This window comes from Stegostoma tigrinum, chromosome 3 (genome assembly GCF_030684315.1).
Source record: "Stegostoma tigrinum isolate sSteTig4 chromosome 3, sSteTig4.hap1, whole genome shotgun sequence".
Taxonomy (NCBI): Eukaryota; Metazoa; Chordata; class Chondrichthyes; order Orectolobiformes; family Stegostomatidae; genus Stegostoma; species Stegostoma tigrinum.
In genome coordinates, this window is record NC_081356.1 from 127,096,206 (window position 1) to 127,121,212 (window position 25,007).

Sequence of the window (25,007 nt, forward strand, 5' to 3'; positions counted from 1 at the left end):
CAAATAATTAGAACTAGAACTAGAATTAGAATTAGCTTTACTGTCACAGGTGCTCATGCGAGTACAGTGGAAAGTTTACATGTCATCATGAAAGGGGCCATCTTATGGACCAAGGTACCCAGGTACAGATTCTGAAATACAAATTCTTCAGGAAAAAAATTAGAAAGAAAAAGACATAAAACATCCAGCATAAATCAGAAAAATAGAGAAATAAGAGTCTAGAATAACAGTTCTTTCAACCCAGGCCCTGCTGGCTTCATCTTGAGTTCAGGAGTCAGAATCCACCCTGAGGCTGGACATTCGAGTGCACATTGAGACCAGGCGTTTGAGATCACGCTGAAGCCGGGAGTTTGAAACCGCACTGAGGCCGGGAGTTTGAGACCGCACTGAGGCCGAGAGTTTGAGATTGCGCTGAGGCTGGAAGTTTGAGACTGTGCTGAGACCGGGAATTCGAGACTGCGCTGAGGCCGAGAGTTTGAGATCGCGCTGAGACCGGGAATTCGAGACTGCGCTGAGGCCGAGAGTTTGAGATCGCGCTGAGGCTGGGAGTTTGAAACCGTGCTAAGGCCAGGCGTTTGAGATCTCGCTGAGGCCGAGAGTTTGAGACCGCGCTGATGCTGGGAGTTTGAGACCGCGCTGAGGCCGGGAGTTTGAGACCGCACTGAGGCCGGGAGTTTGAGATCACGCTGAGGCCGGGAGTTTGAGACCCCGCTGATGCCGGGAGTTTGAGACCGCGCTGAGGCCGGGGGTTTGAGACCGCGCTGAGGCCGGGGGTTTGAGATCGCGCCGAGGCCGGGAGTTTGAGACCCCACTGAGGCCGGGAGTTTGAGACCGCGCTGAGGCCGGGGGTTTGAGATCGCGCTGAAGCCGGGAGTTTGAGACCCCACTGAGGCCGGGAGTTTGAGATCACGCTGAGGCCGGGGGTTTGAGATCGCGCTGAGGCCAGGAGTTTGAGATCGTGCTGAGGCCGGTTGTTTGAGATGGTGCTGAGGCCGGGAGTTTGAGACCGCGCTGAGGTCGGGAGTTTGAGACTGTGCTGAGGCCGCGAGTTTGAGATCGCGCTGAGGCCGGGAGTTCGAGACCGCGCTGAGGCCGGGAGTTTGAGACCACGCTGAGGCCGGGAGTTTGAGATCGTGCTGAGGCCGGGACTTTGAGACCGTGCTGAGGCCGGGAGTTTGAGACCGCGCTGAGGTCAGGAGTTTGAGACTGTGCTGAGGCCACGAGTTTGAGATCGCGCTGAGGCCGGGAGTTTGAGACCGTGCTGAGGCCGGGTGTTTGAGATCGTGCTGAGGCCGGGAGTTTGAGATTGCGCTGAGGTCGGGAGTTTGAGACCGCACCGGGGCCGGGAGTTGAAATCCAAGCTGAAGTTGGGAGTCTCAGTCCACACTTTGAAAGTGGCTAAAATGCACTAAATATAGCGAAAGGTCCTAGGAAAGTGCAATTCTTTTGTAGGACATGATGAACACCAGCAAAGGCACCTCCCCTGCCAATCCCTGGGCCCTATCCGAGAAGGAAAAAGAGATAATCTCACAACTGCAAAGGTCTGAGAGAGGTTCCCGTCAACGTCCTCACAAGGTTTCTCACACTCACTCCGTCAGTGCAGCTTGTCGGTCTTTGTTAAAACAGACCACTGGATCTTTAACCCGACCTCCTGTGGGAAGATCCACACAGGATTAGCTGGGCACCCTTCAGGATGTGTGCCAGAAGATGGTGGGTACCCTTCTTCAGGAGAAAGCACCATTCTCTCGTCAACAGGACATAGAGCAAAACGAGTCACAGTGACGCTAGATTTCCCCAGGAGATACCACGGTGATAAAGAGCTGCTCAATTCCAAAAGCAAATGTTTCACTGCTGATCCATTTTTTGTTTTTTGGTTATTGGGATGTGGGTGTCACTTATTGGGCCAGTATTTATTACCCATCCCTAATTACCACAGGGCATTAAGAATCAAGCACATTTCTGTGGGCCTGGAATCATGTGAAGCTGAGACCAGGAAAAGACAACAATTTCCTCCTCTGAAGGGCAGGGGTGAATCAGAGGGGTTTTAACTACCATTGACAATGATGTCACAGGACCCAGGAAGCCTGGGTTCAAATCCCACCTGCTCCAGAGGTGTGTAATACATCTATGAGCTAGAGGACTTCGGTGAACCGGGAAAGATTCAAAAGGGACTTGAGGGGCAACGTTTTCATGCAGAGCGTGGTGTGTGTATAGAATGAGCTGCCAGAGGAGGTGATGGAGGCTGGTCCATTTACAGCATTTAAACAGCATCGATGGGATCTGAATAGGAAGAGTTTAGCGGATTATGAGCCAAATGCTGGCAAATGGGACTAAATTAGTTTAGAATATCCTGTTGGCATGGATGTGTTGGACAGAAGAGTCTGTCTGCATGCTGTGCATCTCTGTACAGGTTGATTAGAAAGACATCCTTTATTTAGAGATTTTCATTGAATTCGAAAATTCATCATCAGCCATTGGTGGGATTCAAATCCATGTGGCCTAGAATGTTGGTTTTGGGTTCTAGATTTCTCTTCCAGTGACATTCATAGATGTTTGATTACTCTAGGTCAGGTCAGCACAAGGAGGGGGAATGTGTTGGGTATTCTAAAAGGCATTAGGGTGGACGAGTCCCCAGGTCCAGATGGGATCTATCCCAAGTTACTGAGGGAAGCGGGAGAGAATATAGTTGGATATCTTTGCATCCTTGAGCACAGGTGAGGTCCCGGAGGACTGGAGAATTGCTAATGTTGTCCCCTTGTTTAAGAAGGGTAGCAAGGATAATCCAGGCAATTGTAGACCGGTGAGCCTAACGTCAGTGGTGGGGAAACTGCTGGAGAAGATACTGAGGGATAGAATCTATTCCCATTTGGAAGAAAATGGGCTTATTAGTGGTAGGCAGCATGGTTATGTGCAGGGAAGGTCATGTCTTACCAACTTGATAGAATTCTTTGAGGAAGTGACAAAGTTGATAGATATGTGAAGGGCTTCATTAAGGCATTTGATAAGGTTCCCCGTGGTAGGCTGATGGAGAAAGTGAAGTCGCATGGGGTCCATGCTGTACTAGCTAGATGGATAGAGAACTGACTGGGCAACAGGAGACAGAGAAGTTTCTCAAAATGGAGAACTGTGTCCAGTGGTGTTCCACAGGGATCCATGTTGGGACCAACATTGTGTGTGATATACGTAAATGATCTGGAGAAAGGTATAGTTAGTCTGATTAGCAAGTTTGCAGATGACACTAAGATTGGTGGAGTAGCAGGTAGTGAAGGGGACTGTTGGAGAATGCAGCAAAATATAATCAGATTGGAGAGTTGGGCAGAGAAATAGCAGATGGAGTTCAATCCAGGCAAATACGACTCCCCTCTCCACCTATCTTCTTTTCTCTCCATCTTCGGTCCGCCTCCCCCTCTCTCCCTATTTATTCCAGAACCCTCACCCCATCCCCCTCTCTGATGAAGGGTCTAGGCCTGAAACGTCAGCTTTTGTGCTCCTGAGATGCTGCTGGGCCTGCTGTGTTCATCCAGCCTCACATTTTATTATCTTAAATACGAGGTGATGCATTTTGGAAGATCCAATTCAAGAGCAAACGATACAGTAAATGGAAAAGCCCTGGGGAAAATTGACGGGCAAAGAGATCTGGGTGTTCAGGTCCATTGTTCCCTGAAGGTGGCAATGCAGGTCAATAGGGCATACAGCATGCTTACATTCATCAGACAGGATATTGAGTACAAGAGTTGGCAGGTCATGTTACAGTTGTATAGGACTTTGGGTCAGCCACATTTGGAATACTGCATACAGTTCTGGTCGCCACATTACCATAAGGATGTGGATGCTTTGGAGAGGGTGCAGAGGAGGTTCACCAAGATGTTGCCTGGTATGGACGGCGCTAGCTATAAAGAAAGGTTGAGTAAATTAGGATTATTTTCATTAGAAAGTCAGAGATTGAGGGGGGACCTGATTGAGGTCTACAAAATCATGAGGGGTATAGACAGGGTGGATGGCAAGAAGCTTTTTCCCAGAGTGGGGGACTCAATTACTAGGGGTCATGAGTTCAAAGTGAGAGGAGGGAAGTTTAAGGGAGATATGCGTGGGAAGTTCTTTACTCAGAGGGTGGTGGGTGCCTGGAACACGTTGCCAGCAGAGGTGGTAGATGGAGACACAATACTGTAATTAGATTAGATTCCCTACAGTGTGGAAACAGGCCCTTCGGCCCAACAAGTCCACACCGCCCCTTGGAGCATCCCACCCAGACCCATCCTCCTATAACACACACACCCATGAACACTACGGGCAATTTAGCATGGCCGATTCACCTAGCCTGCACATCTTTGGACTGTGGGAGGAAACCGGAGCACCCGGAGAAAACCCACGCAGACACAGGAAGAATGTGCAAACTCCACACAGACAGTTAACCGAGGCTGGAATCGAACCCGGTTCCCTGGCGCTGTGAGACTGCAGAGCCAACCACTGAGCCACAGTGCCGCCCAACATCTTTTAGGATGTATCTGGACAGGTACATGGATGGGCAGGGAGCAAAGGGATACAGATCCTTGGAAAATAGGCAACAGGTTTACACGGAAGATCTGGATCGGTGTAGGTTTGAAGGGCCTGTTCCTGTGCTGTAATTTTCTTTGTTCTTTCATTCCCACTACACCAGCAGCTCCCCAGGCAAGAATGGAACTTCATTCCCAGTTTGTCTGTGGCTCATACCAAATCTGAGACAGGAAGATGCCTCAGTAAACGGCAGAGGGGAGCTGACTGCGTCCCTCAGGCGGAGTCGATCAGTTGACTGACTGTGCCCCTGTGGCAGAGGAGAGGAGCTGACTGTGTCCCTCTGGCGGAGGCGGAGATCTGCACCTCCCAGTCGCAAACCATTTCCACTCCCCCTCCCATTCTTTAGATGACATGTCCATCATGGGCCTCCTGCAGTGCCACAATGATGCCACCTGAAGGTTGCAGGAACAGCAGCTCATATTCCGCTTGGGAACTCTACAGCCCAATGGTATCAATGTGGACTTCACCAGTTTCAAAATCTCCCCTTCCCCTACTGCATCCCAAAACCAGCCCAGTTCGTCCCCTCCCCCCACTGCACCACACAACCAGCCCAGCTCTTCCCCTCCACCCACTGCATCCCAAAACCAGTCCAACCTGTCTCTGCCTCCCTAACCTGTTCTTCCTCTCACCCATCCCTTCCTCCCACCCCAAGCCGCACCTCCATCTCCTACCTACTAACCTCATCCCACCTCCTTGACCTGTCCATCTTTCCTGGACTGACCTATCCCCTCCCTACCTCCCCACCTATACTCTCCTCTCCACCTATCTTCTTTACTCTCCATCTTCGGTCCGCCTCCCCCTCTCTCCCTATTTATTCCAGTTCCCTCTCCCCATCCCCCTCTCTGATGAAGGGTCTAGGCCCGAAACGTCAGCTTTTGTGCTCCTGAGATGCTGCTGGGCCTGCTGTGTTCATCCAGCCTCACATTTTATTAACTGACTATGTCCCTCTGGTGGAGGTGGCTGATTGACTGACTTTGTCCCTCTGGTGGAGGGGGGAGCTGACTGTGTCCCTGTCACGGAGGACGGCAGCTGAATGTTTCCCTCTGGCGGAGGCGGTCAGTTGTCTGACTGTGTACCTAGGCGGAGGAGAGGAGCTGACTGTGGCCCTGTGTCGGAGGCGGGGAATTGATTGACTGTGTCCCTCTGGCGGAGGCAGGCCGTTGACTGACTGCGGCCCTGTGGCGGAGGCGGAGAGGTGACCGTGTCCCAGTGGCGGAGGCGGGGAGCTGACTGGTTTGGGGGTGTGTTCAGTGTGTCTCCGTCTTTATTCTGCCGCCCGGGTAAAGTCGCGTTTGCTGAATATGGCGGGACGCGGGAAGAGGAAGGCTGCATTCAGAAGCTCCGAGGTAAATGGATGAGGATAGTCTGGTGAATACGGGATTGTTTTCAGCGTGATACACTGTAGCTCCGGAAGTAACAATGTGTCCCAGGGATTAAAGAGCAGCAACATTGTTTCACTAAATGTTACTAACAATGTCTTTACTAAAGTGTTAGTAAGTCTCTCATTGCAAAGATATTAGATGCGACAATGGAGCAGATTCTTTGCTCCAGTGCTGTTTTGGATTAAGTGAGGCATTGACCCCATAAGCCTTACCTGCACCATTTATTTTCAGATAAATGTGTGATATTTTTGACAAAAGGAAAGGTATTGAGTGTCTCGCCTATATCAGAGGGAAGGGTGGAACAAGACTTCTGTCAACTAAAATGACGACAAAGAACTGCGGGAGTTGGAAACAAACAAAACCAGCCTCAACACAGCTGGTCTGGCAGCATCTGTGGAGAGAGAGAAAACAAGAGTTAACGTTTTGAGTCACTTCTGTCAATTGTATGTTTCTGTGAAAGGCCACGTGTTTTTTCAGTATTTTTTTACAAAATATGTGCAGAAACCTCCACTACCCAGGATACAGGGAGTAGACTTATGGGGAACTATTAAAAACAGCAAATTCCCCTCCAAATCACCAGCAACAAAGGTGAAAACGTTATACAGTGTCTCTTTTGTTCATTTGTTATTCAGCACAATGTGGGCACCACTGACAGGAACAGCATTTGTTGACCATTCCTAATTGCCCTTGAACTGAGTGACCTACTAGACCATCTCAAAAGGCAGGGTTAGAAAATAAAAGAATGAGAGGTGACCTTATTGAAACATTCAAGATTCTCAGGGACTTGGCAGTATAAGCGCAGAAAGATTGTTCTCCCATATGAGAGAGGCTTGGGCCAGAGGGCATCTGTAAGTGATCCCACTTATTGACTGTAGTTTTGCCTTTGATGCCACAATTCCAAACAAACTAATCCCCAAACTCTTAGAGAACTAGGTCTCTGCTTCCCCCCTCTGTAACTGACTCCATCTACACTTCCTGCTGCCTCGGGAGCTGTTTTAGTGTTTTGGGAATGTTGCAGTGTTTACTGTTTGAATTATTTCAGTTTTCTTTGTGATTCATTTACCTCAGTCTAAGAACCCGGTAGCTGAAGATGGTAAGAAGAACCGAGGAGAGAATTCCAGCATTCCTGAGGAACTGCGACAAGAAGTTCGGGATCTCTACAAGCTACAGATGCCAGAAGATTTTTATCACTTCTGGGAATTCTGTGAGAAGCAAGATCCAGAGAATCCATGCGGTACGCAACCCCTGACCCCGTCTCGATTAGTGTTCTCAATGCAGAAACCAGTCAGGCATCTGTGGCTAGATGAGTGGGAGAGGTTTAGGGAGAGAAGATCTCCTGAAGATCCCCCTTCCCACTTGCTCCAGTACTTGTACCCTTAAAAACCATCAGCCCAGTCCTAATTCATGAAGTTCCTTATGGCCTGGTTTGGTTGAGAAGAGAAGTAGTTATCTGTGGTACACATGGAGTCAGAGGTTAGCCATGTGGATACCGGCCCTACAGCCCATCTTGCCCATGCCACACAGTTTCCACAATTAATCTAGTCCCATTTGCCTGCATTTGGTCCATATCCCTCCATACTTATCCCATCCATGTACCTGCCCTCTGGACTCTTTTGTTTTTAGTCTCTCCCCTCTGACCTTAAACTGTGGAGGCCATTCTACCCCTGATGTCTGTGCTGGATCTTTGGAAAAGTGATTTTGCTTATTCCCATACCCCAACCTTGACCCTGTAGGTTCCTCATCCTCCAGCATCTGTCCATCTTCCTTCAAAGATCGTGAAGTAGCAGAATTCTATCTCTGCAGAAGCTGCCAGACCTGCAGAGCTTTTCCAGCAATTTCTATTTTAGAACATAGAACATAGAACAGTACAGCACAGAACAGGCCCTTCAGCCCACAATGTTGTGCCGACCATTGATCCTCATGTATGCACCCTCAAATTTCTGTGACCATATACATGTCCAGCAGTCTCTTAAATGACCCCAATGACCTTGCTTCCACAACTGCTGCTGGCAACGCATTCCATGCTCTCACAACTCTCTGCGTAAAGAACCTGCCTCTGACATCCCCTCTATACTTTCCACCAACCAGCTTAAAACTATGACCCCTCGTGCTAGCCATTTCTGCCCTGGGAAATAGTCTCTGGCTATCAACTCTATCTATGCCTCTCATTATCTTGTATACCTCAATTAGGTCCCCTCTCCTCCTCCTTTTCTCCAATGAAGAGAGACCGAGCTCAGTCAACCTCTCTTCATAAGATAAGCCCTCCAGTCCAGGCAGCATCCTGGTAAACCTCCTCTGAACCCTCTCCAAAGCATCCACATCTTTCCTATAATAGGGCGCCCAGAACTGGACGCAGTATTCCAAGTGCGGTCTAACCAAAGTTTTATAGAGCTGCAACAAGATCTCACGACTCTTAAACTCAATCCCCCTGTTAATGAAAGCCAAAACACCATATGCTTTCTTAACAACCCTGTCCACTTGGGTGGCCATTTTAAGGGATCTATGTATCTGCACACCAAGATCCCTCTGTTCCTCCACGCTGCCAAGAATCCTATCCTTAATCCTGTACTCAGCTTTCAAATTCGACCTTCCAAAATGCATCACCTCGCATTTATCCAGGTTGAACTCCATCTGCCACCTCTCAGCCCATCTCTGCATCCTGTCAATGTCCCGCTGCAGCCTACAACAGCCCTCTACACTGTCAACGACACCTCCGACCTTTGTGTCGTCTGCAAACTTGCTGACCCATCCTTCAATCCCCTCGTCCAAGTCATTAATAAAAATTACAAACAGTAGAGGCCCAAGGACAGAGCCCTGTGGAACTCCACTCACCACTGACTTCCAGGCAGAATATTTTCCTTCTACTACCACTCGCTGTCTTCTGTTGGCCAGCCAATTCTGTATCCAAGCAGCTAAGTTCCCCTGTATCCCATTCCTCCTGACCTTCTGAATGAGCCTACCATGGGGAACCTTATCAAATGCCTTACTGAAGTCCATATACACCACATCCACAGCTCGACCCTCATCAACTTTTCTAGTCACATCCTCAAAAAACTCGATAAGGTTTGTAAGGCATGACCTACCCCTCACAAAGCCGTGTTGACTGTATTTGATCAAGCCATGCTCTTCCAGATGGTCATAAATCTTATCCCTCAGAATCCTTTCTAACACCTTGCAGACGACAGACGTGAGACTTACCGGTCTATAATTGCCGGGGATTTCCCTATTTCCTTTCTTGAAGAGAGGAATTACATTTGCCTCTCTCCAGTCCTCAGGTACGACTCCAGTGGAGAGCGAGGATGCAAAGATCTTCGCAAGTGGCGAAGCAATTGCATTTCTCGCTTCCCAAAGCAGCCGAGGACAAATCTGATCCGGGCCTGGCGACTTGTCAATCTTAATGTTTGACAAAATTTTCAGCACATCAGCTTCCTCTATCTCTATCCATTCCAGCATGCACACCTGCTCTTCAAAGGTTTCATTCACTACAAAGTTGGTTTCTTTCATAAAGACAGAAGCAAAAAACTCATTTAGGGCTTCCCCTACCTCCTCAGGCTCCACACACAAGTTCCCTATGCTATCCCTGATCAGCCCTACTCTTTCTTTGACCATTCTCTTATTCCTCACGTAAGTGTAAAATGCCTTTGTGTTTTCCCGGATTCCTTCTGCCAAGCCTTTCTCGTGCCCCCTCCTGGCTCTCCTCAGACCATTTTTGAGCTCCTTCCTTGCCTGCATGTAATCCTCTCTAGCTGAACTTGACCCTAGCTTCCTCCACCTTATGTAAGCTACCTTCTTCCTTTTCACTAGAAGCTCCACCGCTCTCGTCATCCAAGGTTCCTTAATCTTACCCCTTCTTGCCTGTCTCAGAGGGACATATTTACTCATCACTCCCAACAACTGTTCCTTTTAATTTCTGATTCACAGAATCCACAGTTCTTTTGGTTTTTATTCAGGTTTCAGTGGCCTTGGGTGATTAGAAGTTTTCAGCGTCCTTCGGTAAAATGGAGGTATACAGTTGTACAGAAAACCTTACGACACCCCACTCCAAGAAAGAAATAGGTCTGGCAGAATGTATAGGTGAGATCGTTCTTCCATCTCTGTGTTGCCTCATGCAGTTCAAAGGCCAGTCTGCACTAGCTGATGACTTAAATACATTCTGAAGATGTGTTCAGACCCGAAGCATCAGCTTTCCTGCTCTTCTGATGCTGCTTGCCCTGCTGTGTTCATCCAGCTCTGCATCTTTTTACCTCAGATCTTCCAGCATCGGCAGTTCCTACTATCTCTGACTTAAATACAAGATACTTTTATTCATGGTTAGGAAATGCAGCAGTTGATTTTTTACAAACGTCTGTTCCTGTGGGATGTGGGCGTCATTGTCTAGGCCAGTGTTTATTGTCCATCCCTGAGAGTCAACCACATTGCTGTGGGCCTGGAATTGCATGTAGGCCAGACTGGGTAACGATGACATGTTTATTTTTTCCCCTTAAAGGACATGAGTGAGGCAGATGGGTTTTTGTGACAATCGTCAATGGGGCAGATTTTTATTGAAATCAGATTGCACCATCAGGTCTGATGGGATTTGAACACGGGTCCTCTTGATGAGAGTGGCACGGGGTCTTACTGCATCTGAGAGAGAGGGTGGGCCAGCTCAACACTACACTTGAAAAGCAGCAGCTGAGGTCAACGCAGCACTCCGGTGCTTCCACAGGACCGTTGGCCTTGTTTTCCCCGTTGTGGTGTGCAGCCTGAAGCCCACGGTCACCTCGCCCAGAGGTGAGACTACTACCTGCTAAGCTGCGGCTGACGCTAAATAAAGGGACACCGAACTCATGGGAGTTGATGCCTCCCAGACAGAATGAGGGAGTGAACAGTTTATACAGAAGGGTTTGGTTTGCTCTGACCTGAAATGCCGTTTGCCTTTCTCCTTCTCTGTAGAGGCACTAAAGTCCAGCCTTGGACTGCGACTTGTTGGGCCATATGATATTCTGGCAGGAAAACACAAAGCAACAAAGAGATCAGAGCCTAATTATCTGTTGCACTGGCGTTACTTCTATGACCCCCCAGAATTTCAGACCGTCATCAATGGAGACTCTGAAACGCAACATCACCTTGGCTACTTCAGGTAACTGTGGTCCCCAGGCGCATTGATGAGAGTGAGAGTGGGATTGGGCCTCCTGTGTTTCATACTCGGCTGGGTCCCTCAGATTTGTAAGCAGAAATCGTTCTCAGCATGTGGGCTTGGTCAGCATTTGTTACTCGGCCCCTATATTTCGGTGACAAAGCCGTTTTCCAGAAGCACTGCAGCCTGCAGAGTGGGGGTGGGTGGGGGAGATGTGGAGTGGTAGGAGTTGAGTGCACCCAGAGTGCTATAAGGAGAGGAGTTCCAGGATCTTGACCCAGTAAGAATAAAGCAAGATAACAAAGTGTGGGGCTGGATGAGCACAGCAGGCCAAGCAGCTCCTAGTCCTGAGTCAGAATGGGGTGTGGCTCGCAGGGGAATTAGCAGCTGATGGTGTTTCCATGAGCTTGCCCTTCTTGACCGTTGAGGTAGGAGAGATTGGGGGGTATTGGAAGGTGCTGACATAAGAGCCTTGGTGAGTTATTGCAGAGTGTCATGTAAATGGTACACACTGCTGCCATTGTGCATTGACGCCACATCCACGACCAGTCAAACAGGCTGCCATGTCCTGGATGGAGTTGAGCCTGTTGAATGTTGTTGGAGCTGCGCACGCTCAAGGAAGTGGGGAGTATTCCATTACACTTCAGTGACTATTTTGTATGTGCTGTTTACAGAGATTCTCCAGATGAATTGCCGGTATTCGTAGGGGCAAACGAGGCAAAGAACGGCTGCTCGGTGGTTCAAATGGGAAACAATTTGTTTAGTGCAGTGAAGTATGTACGTTTCTGCTTCCTGTGGGGCTATATGTAACTGATGGTAGTGGGAGGGTGTGTGCTGACATCTGGTCAGAGGCTCATGGTTTGTGTCCCATTCTGAAAAATCTGGGCTATCATCCCAATGTAGTACTGAAGGAGTGCTCAATGGTCAGAAGTGGCATCTTTTTAGATCAGACACTAAAACAAGATCCTGCCTGCCCTGACAGATAGACAAACCTAATCCTGCATTACTATTCTAAAGATCATGTAGGCCAGACCAGGTAAGGACAGCAGTTTCCTTCCCTGAAGGACATTAGTGAACCAGATGGGTTTTTCCAACATTCAGCAATGGATTCACGGTCATCATTAGATTGTTAATTCCAGATAATTTTATTGAATTCAAATTCCACCATCTGCCGCGGTGGGATTTGAACCTGGGTCCCCAGAACACTACATGGGTCTCTCTGTCTAGCGATAATACCACTAGGCCATTGCCTCCCCTCTACTATGCAACGGATTAAGAGTTGGCCACATTTGAACGTAGAACATTACAGCACAGTACAGGCCCTTCGGCCCTTGATGTTGTGCCGACCTGTCGTACCGATCTCAAGCCCATCTAACCTACACTATTCCATATATGTCCATATGCTTGTCCACTTTATTTGTATGGGGGCTGGAGTCAAACGTAGGTCAGACAGGATAAAATTGCCTGATTTCCTTCCCTAAAAGATAATGAATCGCTTGGGTCTCATCTCCTTCACGCTCACTTCTCTGAAAATTAATTTTTACAGCTTAATTTGCCAGCTTTTGGATTATGAACGCTTGTCACATTACCCTGCTGCACCCTTAGTATTTTAAGCAACAATTTTGTCATTAATAAGCTTTTCTGTCTTTAAATTGAAAATCATCTAACCCATATCAGCTTACCCCCTTGTTTTTAAAAAAAGCTTGTTTCATTGCGTGGAAAGTTTTGTCACATTCTTTTGGTTTACTGGGTAGCACAGAGTCAAAAAGGTAGAGTCCCATTTCAGAAGATCTAGGCTGTCATTCTAGTACAGCATTGAAGGTGTGCTACACGGCCAGAAGGGCCTCCTTTCATAGTATTTTATATGACTTGATCTGCCATTATCTTGGAGCAGGTGATGTTCCCCTGGTGTCCTGGCCAATATGTTACTAAAACTGAGCGTTTGTCACACCGCTGTGTTTGGTGGATCAAACATTTCTGACCCTTGGTTGTTGTGGACGGTTGCTTGGAGTCTCCTGTTCTCTTCAGGTCTGCGTGGGGAACTGCTCCTAAGGGAATGGTGTACCCCCCTTTTTTTGCATTGTGCGTCCTGACCCACTGGCCGTTGTGGAATGTCCAAGCCCCTGACCGTCTATGTTTTACATATTTTTTCACTTTATTGTGATGGGGAGAGATGGTGGGTGGAATCGAGTTAAAAATGTGTGCAAATTGTTTCTAAGTTTAGCTGTTTTCCACTTTCATTTTTGTTTCCCTTCTCCCTTCCGTCCCATCACTCCTCTGGTTTACAGCCTCCTTCTGTCCAGAAGACTGAAAGAAATGGGTAATAGAAGTCAGAGCAGTGTTTTGAAAGAGCTCGAGACCAAACTGACTACAGTAGCGAAGAAATTAGGTTATTCCCTAGAACAGAAAACTAAAGAAATGAAGCAAAGGGATAGGAAGGTAAGCTTGTAACATACTTCCAGAACATTCCCTGCATGTACTGGTGTGGCATTATGTTTCTGGTTAACTGTGACCTGCAGTGACTGACAACCTCACACTTATTCGGCAGAAAGCAATCTACTTCAGTAGAAAATATAGAAAGACAGAATGTCTCTTAAGTGGTAAGAGGTTGGGAAGTGCAGGTGGCTAATGGACCTCTGTTAATGGTCCTCATTCAATAGTCACTAAATTTTGAAAGTGCAGCTGCAGCAAGTAATGATGAAGGCAAGTGTTGCATTGGCCTTCAACATAAGGAGATGTGAGCTCAGGATTGAAGACAACTTACTGCAATTACATAGAGCTTTGTTGTACCTTTTTCTCAGGGTATATAAATACCTGCTTGGCAATTAAACATTAGTGAAAGGAGACGCGATGAAGAAATTCCATGTACCAATCTTACTGAATCCCCGAGGTGCCATTGGCCCTGTGCCTCTGATCTTAACTGCTGCACCCTGGCCATCTTGCATTCATCAGAAGGAGGTGTGATGTTGGGTTTGTAGAATATACATCCCAGTCTGGCCAAGTGTATCAAACAACGTGCCTTATCAACCATTCTCAGTGGGCCGCAGCCAACTTGTACTTGCAAGCCTCAGAAAAATATACCTACCGATAGTTAGATGTGATTCTGCTATTGGAAGTCACTTGTTTAATAATCCTGACAGTGCTAAGAGTTATACTGGAAACCAGTTGTCAGATTTAAGCCTAGGGCTTTTGTGAATGCTAGAAGCCGCACTCAGGATTCTGTTTGATGTAAAAAAGACAGGGGTTAGTATGTTCATTTTTAAAGAACGTTCATGAGACGGCCAATTTCCTGCTGCATCCCCACGGCAACACACTTAACAAACAATCTAATGAAGGTTGACAGTTCCTGCTGCATTTCTGGGCCAGTGATGGTTTAAACCATTGGCACTGTTTTTCTCATTGTTTTATACACTCTATCCCTTTTGTGTTTCTTGCATTCTGGTCTTGATGAATGAAGGTGAAAAGATGTGATGACTTGTCTCCTTTTAGTAAATGATTAAATTGTATTGAGCCATGTCTCGTTTTGTTCACTTGTGATGTGGATGTTACTGAGAATTTATTGCCTCACCCTAACTGTCCTGGAGAAGGAAGTGGTAACCTGCCTTTGTGAAAAGATACAGACCTTGGGGTCCTGGATGAGACCACTTCTGCAGTATTAATCTCCTTAACTGTGGATATAAGTGCCATTGTAGGAGTGAAAGGGAGCTTGACCAGAATGAACCACAGAATGGCAGATTTGACTTGGGATGGCTTGAGGAGACTGGGTCTCTATTCCATACAGTTTTGAAGAGTAAGGGGTGATCTTATTGAAACTTACAGAATTCTTGCAGTGTGTGTCAGGGTAGATGTGGATGGGATTTTTATACCTGTCTGTGAATTTAGAATCAAGGCACATCCCAGGATAAGGAATAAGCTAGTTAAGAATGAAATAGGGAATTTCTTTACTCGGAGGATGGTGAAGCTGTGGAAGTTTAATCTTTGAGCAGGCTGAAGAAAAAATTCCCTTGATTTCAAGATGCTGGTGATTTTGATGTGTGGAGAGTGCAGGAAAGCAGCATTGAGGTAGCTTCCGTTCCTATCTAGCTGAATGGTGGAGCACACTTGATGTATTGAATGGCCTACTCCTGTTCCTATGTTCTGTCTGTGACCCGCTGTCTGAGGATAAAATTCAGATATGACAGCAAGCACTGACTCGGCATGAGGGAATTCACCATCCGTTGAAAAAGCCTATGTTGCCAGAATCCCGTAGGCTGCTGTCTCATTAGGGAGAGGTGACTGCTGGGGAGTTTAACCTCAGCATTAGCATGAATCAGCTGGTACAGGATTTGAACCCACTCTGATGTCATTCTGCATCGCAAATTAGCCAACCAGCCAACTGAGCTATTGCGTTTTTCCACCACATTCTTATACGAGCCACATCTGAAGTGCTGCTAAAGTTGGATTCCACCCAATCAATTCCCACACTGCCCTGTATTGCATCTTATCTCTGTTGTTGGCAGAAAGAACCCATGAGCATATTGCATACAGTGATCGAGAGTTATGAACCATAAACAAGAGTGGGCCACTCGGCCCATCAAGCCTGCTCCCCCATTCTAATAAGAAAGTGGCTAATCTGATTTTGACCTCAATTCTACATTCCTGTGTATCCTCAATAATCTTACATCCCCTTGATAATCAAGAATCTGCCTTTAAAAAATACTTAGATATTCTTCTGAGGAAGGGAATTCCAAAGAGACAGCCTCTGAGAGAAAATAAAAATCCTCACCTCTGTTTTAAATAGGCAGCCCTTTATTTTTTAAATTCTGATACCACCCCCCCCCCCCCCCCAAACTGTAGATTCTCCTACAGGAGGAAATATCCTTTCCACATCCACTCAGTCAAGGCCCCTCAGGATCTTACATGCTTCATTTAAGTCACCTCTGACTCCTCTAAATTCCAGAGGATACAGGTTGAGCCTGCCTAGCCTTTCCTGATAAGGCAATCCACTCATGCCAGGTCTTGGCCTGGTAAGCTTTCTCTAAACTGGTTGACAACTATTCTCTGGTTTACTTCTCAGTACAATACCATGACCAATCAGAATAAACCTGGGTTTTTAATGTTAACCAAAGCTTGGCAGTTAACTGTCAGCCATCATTTAACTGGTGCATCCTCCACTCTGATGTGCGTACCAATCAGTGTCAACTTGTCAACTAATCGACATAATATTCTCATCCAGCAGAAATAGATTGTTTCTGACAAACGATCGCTGGACTTAAACGATTGATTCTGTTCCCTTATTCACAGATGCTGCCAGACCTGCTGAGTTTCTCCAGCACTGTTGAGTTTTTGTTTGCAAATTGTTTCTCTTTATGTTGGTATTTCTTACGAATTGTCCCAATGACCATAACCTAAAAGTTTTGGCAAAATGTTTTTTTTCAGCAGTTCTGCATTTAAAGCCCAGATTCCCCCCCCCAGTGGTCTCAGGATTACAAGTCCAGTGGCGATCACCGAGCACCTCCATCTTTCTGTTGTTTTCTGGTACCCAAGGCAAACTGTCACTGTTATGTGTGAGCCTGTACAGTGAATAACTGACAAAATGCTCCAATTTAAAAAGATACTGCTGTTGTTTAGAGGGACTGCAAAGTGTCTGTCTGCCGATCTATCTGCCTTCTCTGGGGGCAGGTGTATAAGGATGAGCCATACTGTCGTGAAGTAGAACAGGGTCAATTCTTCCAGTGCCCTGATCGATACTTATCCATCACGCAGCTATGTTCAAAACACACAAAATGAGAAATACTCAGCAGGTCAGGCAGCATCTTTGGGGGAAAAGTGAGAATGAATGTTTTAGGACAAGTGATGAGCCTTCATTAAAACTTGGAAAGATAGGGATGGGATGGATGAATAGAATTTCCAACATCTGCATTGTCTTAATGTTGATTTACTTGGACTGGGATGAAGACGTCATTGACTGGGCTAGCATTAATTGCCCATCCCTAATTGCCCAGCCAGTAGTTAAAGCAACCATAATGCATACCATAGTCACATGGAGACCAGACTAGGTGAGGATTGCAGATTTCCTTCCCTAAAGGACATTAGTGAGCCAGATGGGTTTTGCTGACTGGTCATCATTAGACTCTTAATTATGGATTTTTAAAAAATTGAAGTCAAGTTCCTGCCGTGGCAAGAACTGAACCTGGGATCCGAGCTGTTTGTTTGAGTCTCCGGATTAATACTTTAGTGATAATACCACAAGACCATCTAGTTCCCACACCTAGAGATGCATCAGGTAGACACTGCGTTCCAATCTCTCTCATTGACAGCTAGTGTTTGCATATCACTCTTGCAGCATGACTGGAGACCTCAGCTCATCTTCGATCACCCTCTTTTCAGCGAGGCTGGAGCTTAGTGTACGAGTCATTGGGTAGGCCACAGAAACAGGAGCTGGGTGACATGGCCAAACCAGCTGAGCCATCTTTCGTTGACATTGGACATGCCCAGAAATATTCTGTTGTGACAAGTGATTTTGCATAAATGATCTATACTGATTTGTAAGCCCTATACAGACTGAGAGGATGTTTTCCCTCATGGGAAAGTTCAGGGTAAATAATTTAAAACTGAGATGAGGGGGAATTTCTTCTCTAGGAATTGAGTCTTTCAAACTCCTTGCAACAGAGAGCTGTGGGGGTGAGGTCCTTGTGTATAATTAAGGCAGAGATAGATAGATTCTTGATGATTAAGGGAATCAATGGTTTTGGAGAAAGGGTAGAAAAGTGCATGTGTGGAATGTCGGATCAGCCAGGATTCCATTGGAACAGCCTACTTCTGGTCCTATTTCTTGTGGCTTTTATTGTACAAGCTTTTTCAACTGTGGTATTGAGGCAGATAATTAAACTCTAATTCCTTCCTAAAGACCACCAAATGTTCTTCTATAATTTGAACTGCAACATAAAATTATGTTGGTTCCATGCTCGGTTTGAACATCTGTGTTAATTATGTAAAGTTGTTCACAATTTAAGCAGGATCTTACAGGTAGCATCCAGTTTGGATACAAAGGTGTTGCACAGCAGCTGCTCTATTTGAGGGTGTGAACGAATTCTTTAGTTGGCCTAGGGTCCTTCCTATTACAATAGTACAATAGCCTGTCTAATCTTGAGAACCTGTATTTAGCTACAGTTGTGTATTTATTGGTGATAAACAGTGTGTAGGAGCTGGTACTGAGAGTTAAGAGGAAACACCTTGCAGCTATACACCAGACCTGAGATTAATCAGGAGCAAGGTTATGAAATCTTCATTTGGTATTTTTCTACATTTTGAATCTCATGTATATTGCCCACAGGCTGCGTCAGTAGTATAAAAAAAATTCTGCATGTTCTTTGTGACAGGTTATTGGTGATCAAAGAAGCATTCATCAAGCTTTTATTTTGGCAACTCTGACATCTCTGTTGTCATCTCTGACTTGTTGAAGTAAAAGTGCCACAGATACAATCATCTATCCTTCATCACTTGTACAGTCACTTATCAAAGTTATCAGTCCCTCAGTCTGCGCCTTTGATATTAATTATATATTCTACTATCCTGTCTGTGCAGCAAGATGCAGTTGATGTTTAATGGATAAAGAGACTATGCTGTACAATTTTCAGTTGAATGTTAATGTGCAGTTTCACAATCTGAGATTGACTTTACTCCACACCATACAGGAAGTCTATCTCCTCTGTCCTTCACTTCCAGGTTGCTACCAGAACCTTTCATGGAGCTGGTTTGGTTGTTCCAATCGATAAAACTGGTGTAGGTTATAGAGAGCTTCCTGAAACGGATGGTAAGTTTGTAATCTTTACTGTTCTTCTTTGTCCATGGATACTTAAAAATGCATAAGCCACATAGAAATTGCAATGGGAATTTGTTGAATGTGTGTTTTTGTCTTTCCATTTAAAACTTCTGGTGTTCAGGATCAGTTCGGTTGAGTAATAAGTCACTACTGCATCAGAACAGGCCATTCAGTTCATTGAGTCTGTGCAGGCTCACTGTTGAAAGGTTCAGTAAGTCCCTTTCCCCCAGCCCCCACTACTACAAGTTTATTTCCCACAAATTCCCATCTCATCAATCATTGTCACCACATCCATACCCTTGCAGTCATTAGATTCCACATCATTACTATTCAAGGCTGATCAAGAAAATCTTTCAGCCCCGCATTCCACCTTACATCTTCTCTAAAACTCTAAATCTATGTGTCTGCACCCTCTCCCCAGTCCTTGTACCATCATCTAACATGCAGCTTTCCTTCAGCTGCCTTTATCTAAATACATTGTAAATATCCTAATCACCCCAAAGCCACCTTTTTCTTTCAAGAATGAGAAGAATCACAGCTTCTCCAGTTTCTTCCTGTGGTTAAAGCCCAATCATTCTTAATGCTGTTCTGGTAGATGTCCACTGCACCCTCTCGAGTAGACACACTTTTGTCCTAAATTGTGGTGACCAGAGCTGAATGCAATATTCCAGGCATGCCTTAGAGCTTTCTAATGTTTCGGCTTCGGACTTTGCACATTGTTCCAAGTCTACCTCATTAGGAAGGGAGTGACTGTGGTGCGGTGCCTATGGGTTTTTTTTTTAAATGTCTGTTCAGACTGTGAAAATGGTCTGCTACTTTTGCGATGTTTAGTTTATACAGGTACAAACTGTTGTAGGTATATTCCCTGTTCACAAGCCCAGGCTTGATAAGAACTGTGGCTGCCTACCTTCAGTCTCCCTGGGTTGCAGTCAGCTCAGTGCAGGTGGAATGGAGAATCGAACATGGGATCTTCCAGGGAAATGTAGCTCCTTCCGTTTTTCTTCATCATCTTGGTTTTATGGAATATTAAAGGTTTATTTTTCAGCATTTTGTGTCATCACTGCAGAGACCTGTGCTGATGCAGCTCTGTTTGAAGTGTTTCCTTCCTAGTGAGATGTTAAACAGGCTTCATCTGGTCTTTCCGGTCGACGAAATATATCCCACTGCCATTATTTCAAAGGGAAATTCGCCCTAATGTCCTGGTTGATGCTTATCCTTTGACCAGCTTCCAAACCTTTTCAATATTACAAAGCATGAGACCTATGAGCAGAAGAAGGCCATTCATCCCATTGACTCAGTGCCCTCATTCAACGAGATCACGGACTGATCTGCTGATTTTCAGCTCCATTTTCTTGTGTCTTCCCATAATGTCTGATTCCCTTACTGATTAAAAATCTGTCTATCTCAGTCCTGAGTATACTTAATGATCCAACCTAACAGCCCTCTGTACCAGGAGGTAAAGAATTCCAGAAATTCACTACTGTCCGAGAGAAGAAATTTCTCCTCACCTCTGTTTAAATGGATAGCCCCCTTAGTCTGAGAAGATTCTGTCTGGTCCTAGACTCTTTCCCCAAGGGGGAAACAACCTCTCTGTGTATCTACTCTGTCAAGTTCTCTAAGAAGCTTAAGTCTCCAATAAGGTCACCTCTTATTGAAACTACAGGAGGTCCGTGACTTATGAACATCTGATTTATGATTGCAATCCCTTTAAAGGGGTGCGATTTCAAAGATCTGATGTATGAACATTTTCTGTACTTACCCAGTTGCTTCTCTTTTTTTCCCTCAATTGCACTCCAACCTGCTAACAATTTGACTTGCAAATGGACTTCACAATGGAACCTGTTCACCATCAGGGGACTGCCTGTATAGCAGGACCATGTTTATAGGAGATAACAAGGTGTAGAGTTGGATGAACACAGCAGGCCAATCAGCATAGAGGAGCAGGAAAGCTGATGTTTTGGGCCTAGACCCTTCTTCAGAAAAGTTCAGAAAACTTCCATGTTTATAGGATTTTGCTGTTAGCACATTTGCTGCAGCATTCCCTGCATGAAATTAATGAGGACACTTCGTGATTGCTTTACTGGCTGCAAAGACCTTTTTTGAGGTCATGAAATGCAGTGTAAGCCTTTCTCAAAATGCCTTTGTGAAAGGCAGGCACAATGTGCTATATTACACAGTCCCCATTGTGAATGGGTTCCATTCTGGAGTCCGTTCACAAATCAATTTGTGCACAAATCAGAAAACAACGCAAGGACAAAGTAAGAATGAGGAAATGCTCATCTGTCAGATCTTTAAAATGACACCCTTGAGTGGGATTATGTTTGTAAATGTGAGCATTTGTATAATCAATCTTTCATCCATCTGGGCTTGGAAAAAATAACGAGTGTCTCTCTTATTTTCCAAACAAAAACCTGACAGGAAGTCTGAAAAAGATCTGTAAAGCAATTGTAGAAGCTCCAACTGATGAAGCCCGGATTAAAGCATTTGCCCCAATTCAAGAAATAATAACCTACGTTCAGTTTGCAAATGATGAATGTGACTATGGAATGGGCTATGAACTAGGAATCGATCTTTTCTGTTATGGATCGCATGTGAGTAGATGAAGTTGGAATCCAGCATTGTTTTCAACATTTGAACCTAACACACCCTCCTTCCAACTCCACAAACCCTTGGTGTGACACAGTGCTCAAAATTCACAGGCTAGCGGACAAACCTAACCCTGAAACCCCTGGGAAAATTTTCACCCGCGAGACAAGTTGCCCCTGTGTGTAGAATGGAAGGGTGTGAAGCTGCTGTGTAGTCACATTCTGGCTATCTCCCATGTTTCTGCTGATTGGCAAACACAGGAGGGATAAAACCAGACTGCGAGTGGAACAGCAGGTGGGGTGTCTCAGTCAGCGCTGGTAGTGAGGGAGTTTTGGGTGTGGGTGGGGGATAGCCCAGGCCATCGTCCAGGTTGGTGAGTGTTTACTTTTTGGGGCGGGGATGGTGCAGTGGCCAGGACCTAGAGCTAGTCACTATTTTGCCACGGTAAAGGTCAGGTGGGTAGGTCAGTGTATAATGGGGAGGCTGCTAAGGGGAATCAAACTCATCAGGGTTTCAAAACTGACAACAAAGCAAACACATGGCTAACTAGTAGCTGGGAAACTTAAAATCACTGTGGTAATTAGTTGCTCACAAATAAATATGACATTTCTAGTGTAAAGCTGCTTATGTTCAGGAGCTACATTATGAGGAATATATTGGATGCTATGGTCACGGACACTGTCAAATTTTGAATTTAAATCTGATATTCAGATCTAAGATGTATCAAAAGGATTGTTAATATCTAGTTAGTATATTTTAACTATCTGAATATGTGGTGAAACAATATCAGCTGTGAGCTCTAGTTTGTAGAAGCTGTGTATAAGGTGATGGGTTCTTATGTGCAGAAATATGATAGTTATTTCAGATAAAAAAACTTCAGCCATGTATGCCTGTTGTTTGATACCAATTTACACATTGTAGTGTCTAGGAAATTAATGCTTTTGTTGCTGCTTTGTATGACGTAATTGAAAGTAACTTTATGACCATGATGATATCACTCCCAGTGGAAAACATTGGCAGTTGTACAAGATAAAATTTCGGTGTTGAGTCACATAATAGGATGAATCATATTCAAGCAGTGGGAGGAAACAAAAGTGGATGAGATATTCGGAAGAATTTTGAGCTCTGTGTTCTTGTATATGTACGCCAGTCAGAAAAATATGGTTTTCATAAAAAGTAGCGGATTTTGTAAGATAGTGATTAGTATTCTATCCACCCTCTACCATCAGTGCACAGTAACAGCTGAGAGTCCCATCTATGAGATGGATTGCAGCAATTCACTGAAGCTTCTGTAATAGTATCTCTGAATCCTATATTGTTACTTCAATGGCAGCAAGCGTCTGGTGTTAATGGGTTAACAACCTGGATCTCTTTATCCTCAGCACAGACTGTAGCATATCAGCACCACTTTCTTAACCGATCTTGGGAATGGACAATAATTGCTGAACTTATAAATGCCGAGGAACTTTAAAAACACAAGCAATTTATAATGCTTCAGCGATATAGTACAAAAGTGGTGTTGTTGACAAAGGTGCTGAATTTTTAATCCATTGAATTAAGCATGTAATTTAATATATTTTAATACCATTTATTTTAGAGTTTGGGTTTTGAACACGTAGGTGCTGGTCTGAGACTGAGGGGTTTATTGGTTAACTTGTCTATTTCTGGAGCTATAATTTTTTTAAATATAGTATGAGAGGTCCTGGGTGAGGATGGAAATATGTTTGCATAGGGGAAGTTTTGAGCAGAGTAAACAGAAGAGCATTTAACTTGCTCTCTGATGAAGGGTCTAGGCCCAAAACGTCAGCTTTTGTGCTCCTGGGTTGCTGCTGGGCCTGCTGTGTTCATCCAGCCTCACATTTTATTATCTTGGATTCTCCAGCATCTGCAGTTCCCATTATCACAGCATTTAACTTGCTTTCGGGAAGAATCAGGATTTTTTTTTAGGGGATGGCCGGGATGGGTGAGTTGTACAGAGATTGGAAAGCTTTTGGTTTTAGTTTGTTGAAGTCTTGGTTGAAGTTCAGATAGATGAGTTAGCTCAGAAAAGTCAAGAAATGGATTATCTCAGTGTAGGCGTTTGAAATTAAAAGTTTCAGACCACAAATGTTTGGTTCCATACTAAAAAGGTTATTTGAAGCTGAGAAAGTCTAGCCCAAACCCATTAGTGTGACTCGTCAAGAAAAAGGCATTCAGACTCTTAAAACAGGGAATGAAAAGCAACACTTAAACTGCGGCTGTGATGTCGAAGGAATTATCTCTCTTTGAGTATTGGGAAAGTTGTGTTGGGATAGATGGCATTGTATTTTACCATGTGTTTTGAAATCTTTCAAATTGTTATACGTTAAACAGGTTGGCTTATTGTATTTGACGTAATAAACTTGTTTTATTCCATGCAGCACTGTGTGCTTGCGATGAAAGGCCACCTTGTTTTATCATATTTTGTTATATTCTGGGATTGAACTTGGCTGGTACTAACATCTGCTGGGATCAAGAGCTGCACATGATAAATCCCTTTAGGAATTTATTGCCCATCATGAATTATTCTGAAGTAGGTGGTCCTGAGTTGGCTTCTTGAGCCACTGCAGCCCAAATTGTGTAAGGACACTCCTCAATACGGTTAGGAAAGAGCTTCCAGGATTTTAGCACATTGACAGTGAAGGAATAATGTATTACCAAGTCAGGATGGTGCGTGGCTTGGCAGGAGCTTGGAGGTGGTGGTGTTCCCATGTATCTGCTGCCCTGGCCGTGCTGTCGAAGGAGCTGTGGTGAGTTCCTGCTGTGCATTGTGTGTATGGTACACACTGGAAAGGGCTTTGTGGCATTTGAGAAATAAGATGGTGGATTAAAACCTTTTTTAGCTGTTCAAAAACTGAATAGCAGGATTATGATTCTTTCACAAAGACTTTCTTCTTGCTTCCTTTTTCAGTATTTTCACAAAGTAGTGCAGCAGTTGTTACCCCTAGCATACAAGCTGCTGAAGAGGCACCTGTTTGCTGAGATTATTGAGGTACATTTGGTCAACAGAAATTGGAATGATCTGGACCAACTGACTGTTTGATGTTTGCCACAAAGAAATCTGAATCTTCATTTAAAAAAAACTGGATTTACAAACCTACTGCATAAACTAGAATGTTCTGTCTGCATTGTATACTGTTTATTTTGAAGAAACAATTTAACTTTTTTTAAAATAATAAAGATCCTTTGACATTGGTTAAGTGCTTGTGACCAGCTGCTTCATTTAGTTTAGCGGCTTTGTTATACATGTATTAATGCACAAAGATGTACCTAAAGAACAGTACCAGCTTTGATGAACTTGTACTTGAAAGTAATTCATCATAGGAACACCATTCAATACAATTATAGTTGATCAACTACAAGGATTTTTTCCACACTATCTGCATTCCCCCTTACGCTATACCATATCGCAATTTGTCAATCTTTTAATGATAGCAAACATGTTTCCCACAGCCACTCTGACGGAGTTCTAAAGATCGTCAACCCTTCGTGTAAAATTTTGCTCTCAGTCCTAAGTGGCTTCCCTCTTATTTTGAAATAGTGATCT

General features: G+C 44.9%; 1 protein-coding gene across 4 annotated transcripts; it reads left to right on the forward strand.

The window, feature by feature from the left end:
* The first annotated feature begins 5,401 nt into the window (after nucleotides 1–5,401).
* LOC125449714 (histone PARylation factor 1) lies at nucleotides 5,402–24,638 on the forward strand. 4 transcript variants are annotated; one of them, XM_059644877.1, is made up of 8 exons: nucleotides 5,402–5,900; nucleotides 7,005–7,170; nucleotides 10,869–11,055; nucleotides 11,727–11,825; nucleotides 13,356–13,491; nucleotides 18,760–18,847; nucleotides 21,275–21,447; nucleotides 24,372–24,636. In XM_059644877.1, the coding sequence occupies exons 1-8, from the start codon at nucleotides 5,856–5,858 to the stop codon at nucleotides 24,501–24,503; spliced, it is 1,026 nt and encodes a 341-aa protein (XP_059500860.1). In that variant the 5' UTR covers nucleotides 5,402–5,855; the 3' UTR covers nucleotides 24,504–24,636. The 4 variants fall into 4 exon arrangements, with proteins under 4 accessions (XP_059500860.1, XP_059500859.1, XP_059500861.1 ...); XM_059644876.1 differs by having other exon boundaries at nucleotides 13,341–13,491; nucleotides 24,372–24,632; XM_059644878.1 differs by lacking the exon at nucleotides 11,727–11,825 and having other exon boundaries at nucleotides 13,341–13,491; nucleotides 24,372–24,638.
* The last annotated feature ends 369 nt before the right edge of the window (nucleotides 24,639–25,007 follow it).

What these genes read in the sequence shown, in the direction of transcription:
- LOC125449714 (XM_059644876.1), top strand. Translation starts at nt 5,856, where the DNA reads ATGGCGGGACGCGGGAAGAGGAAGGCTGCATTCAGAAGCTCCGAG. An exon ending in CTGCATTCAGAAGCTCCGAG is followed by an intron (nt 5,901 to 7,004) that starts GTAAATGGATGA and finishes CATTTACCTCAG; the next exon opens with TCTAAGAACCCGGTAGCTGA. An exon ending in CATCACCTTGGCTACTTCAG is followed by an intron (nt 11,056 to 11,726) that starts GTAACTGTGGTC and finishes TGCTGTTTACAG; the next exon opens with AGATTCTCCAGATGAATTGC.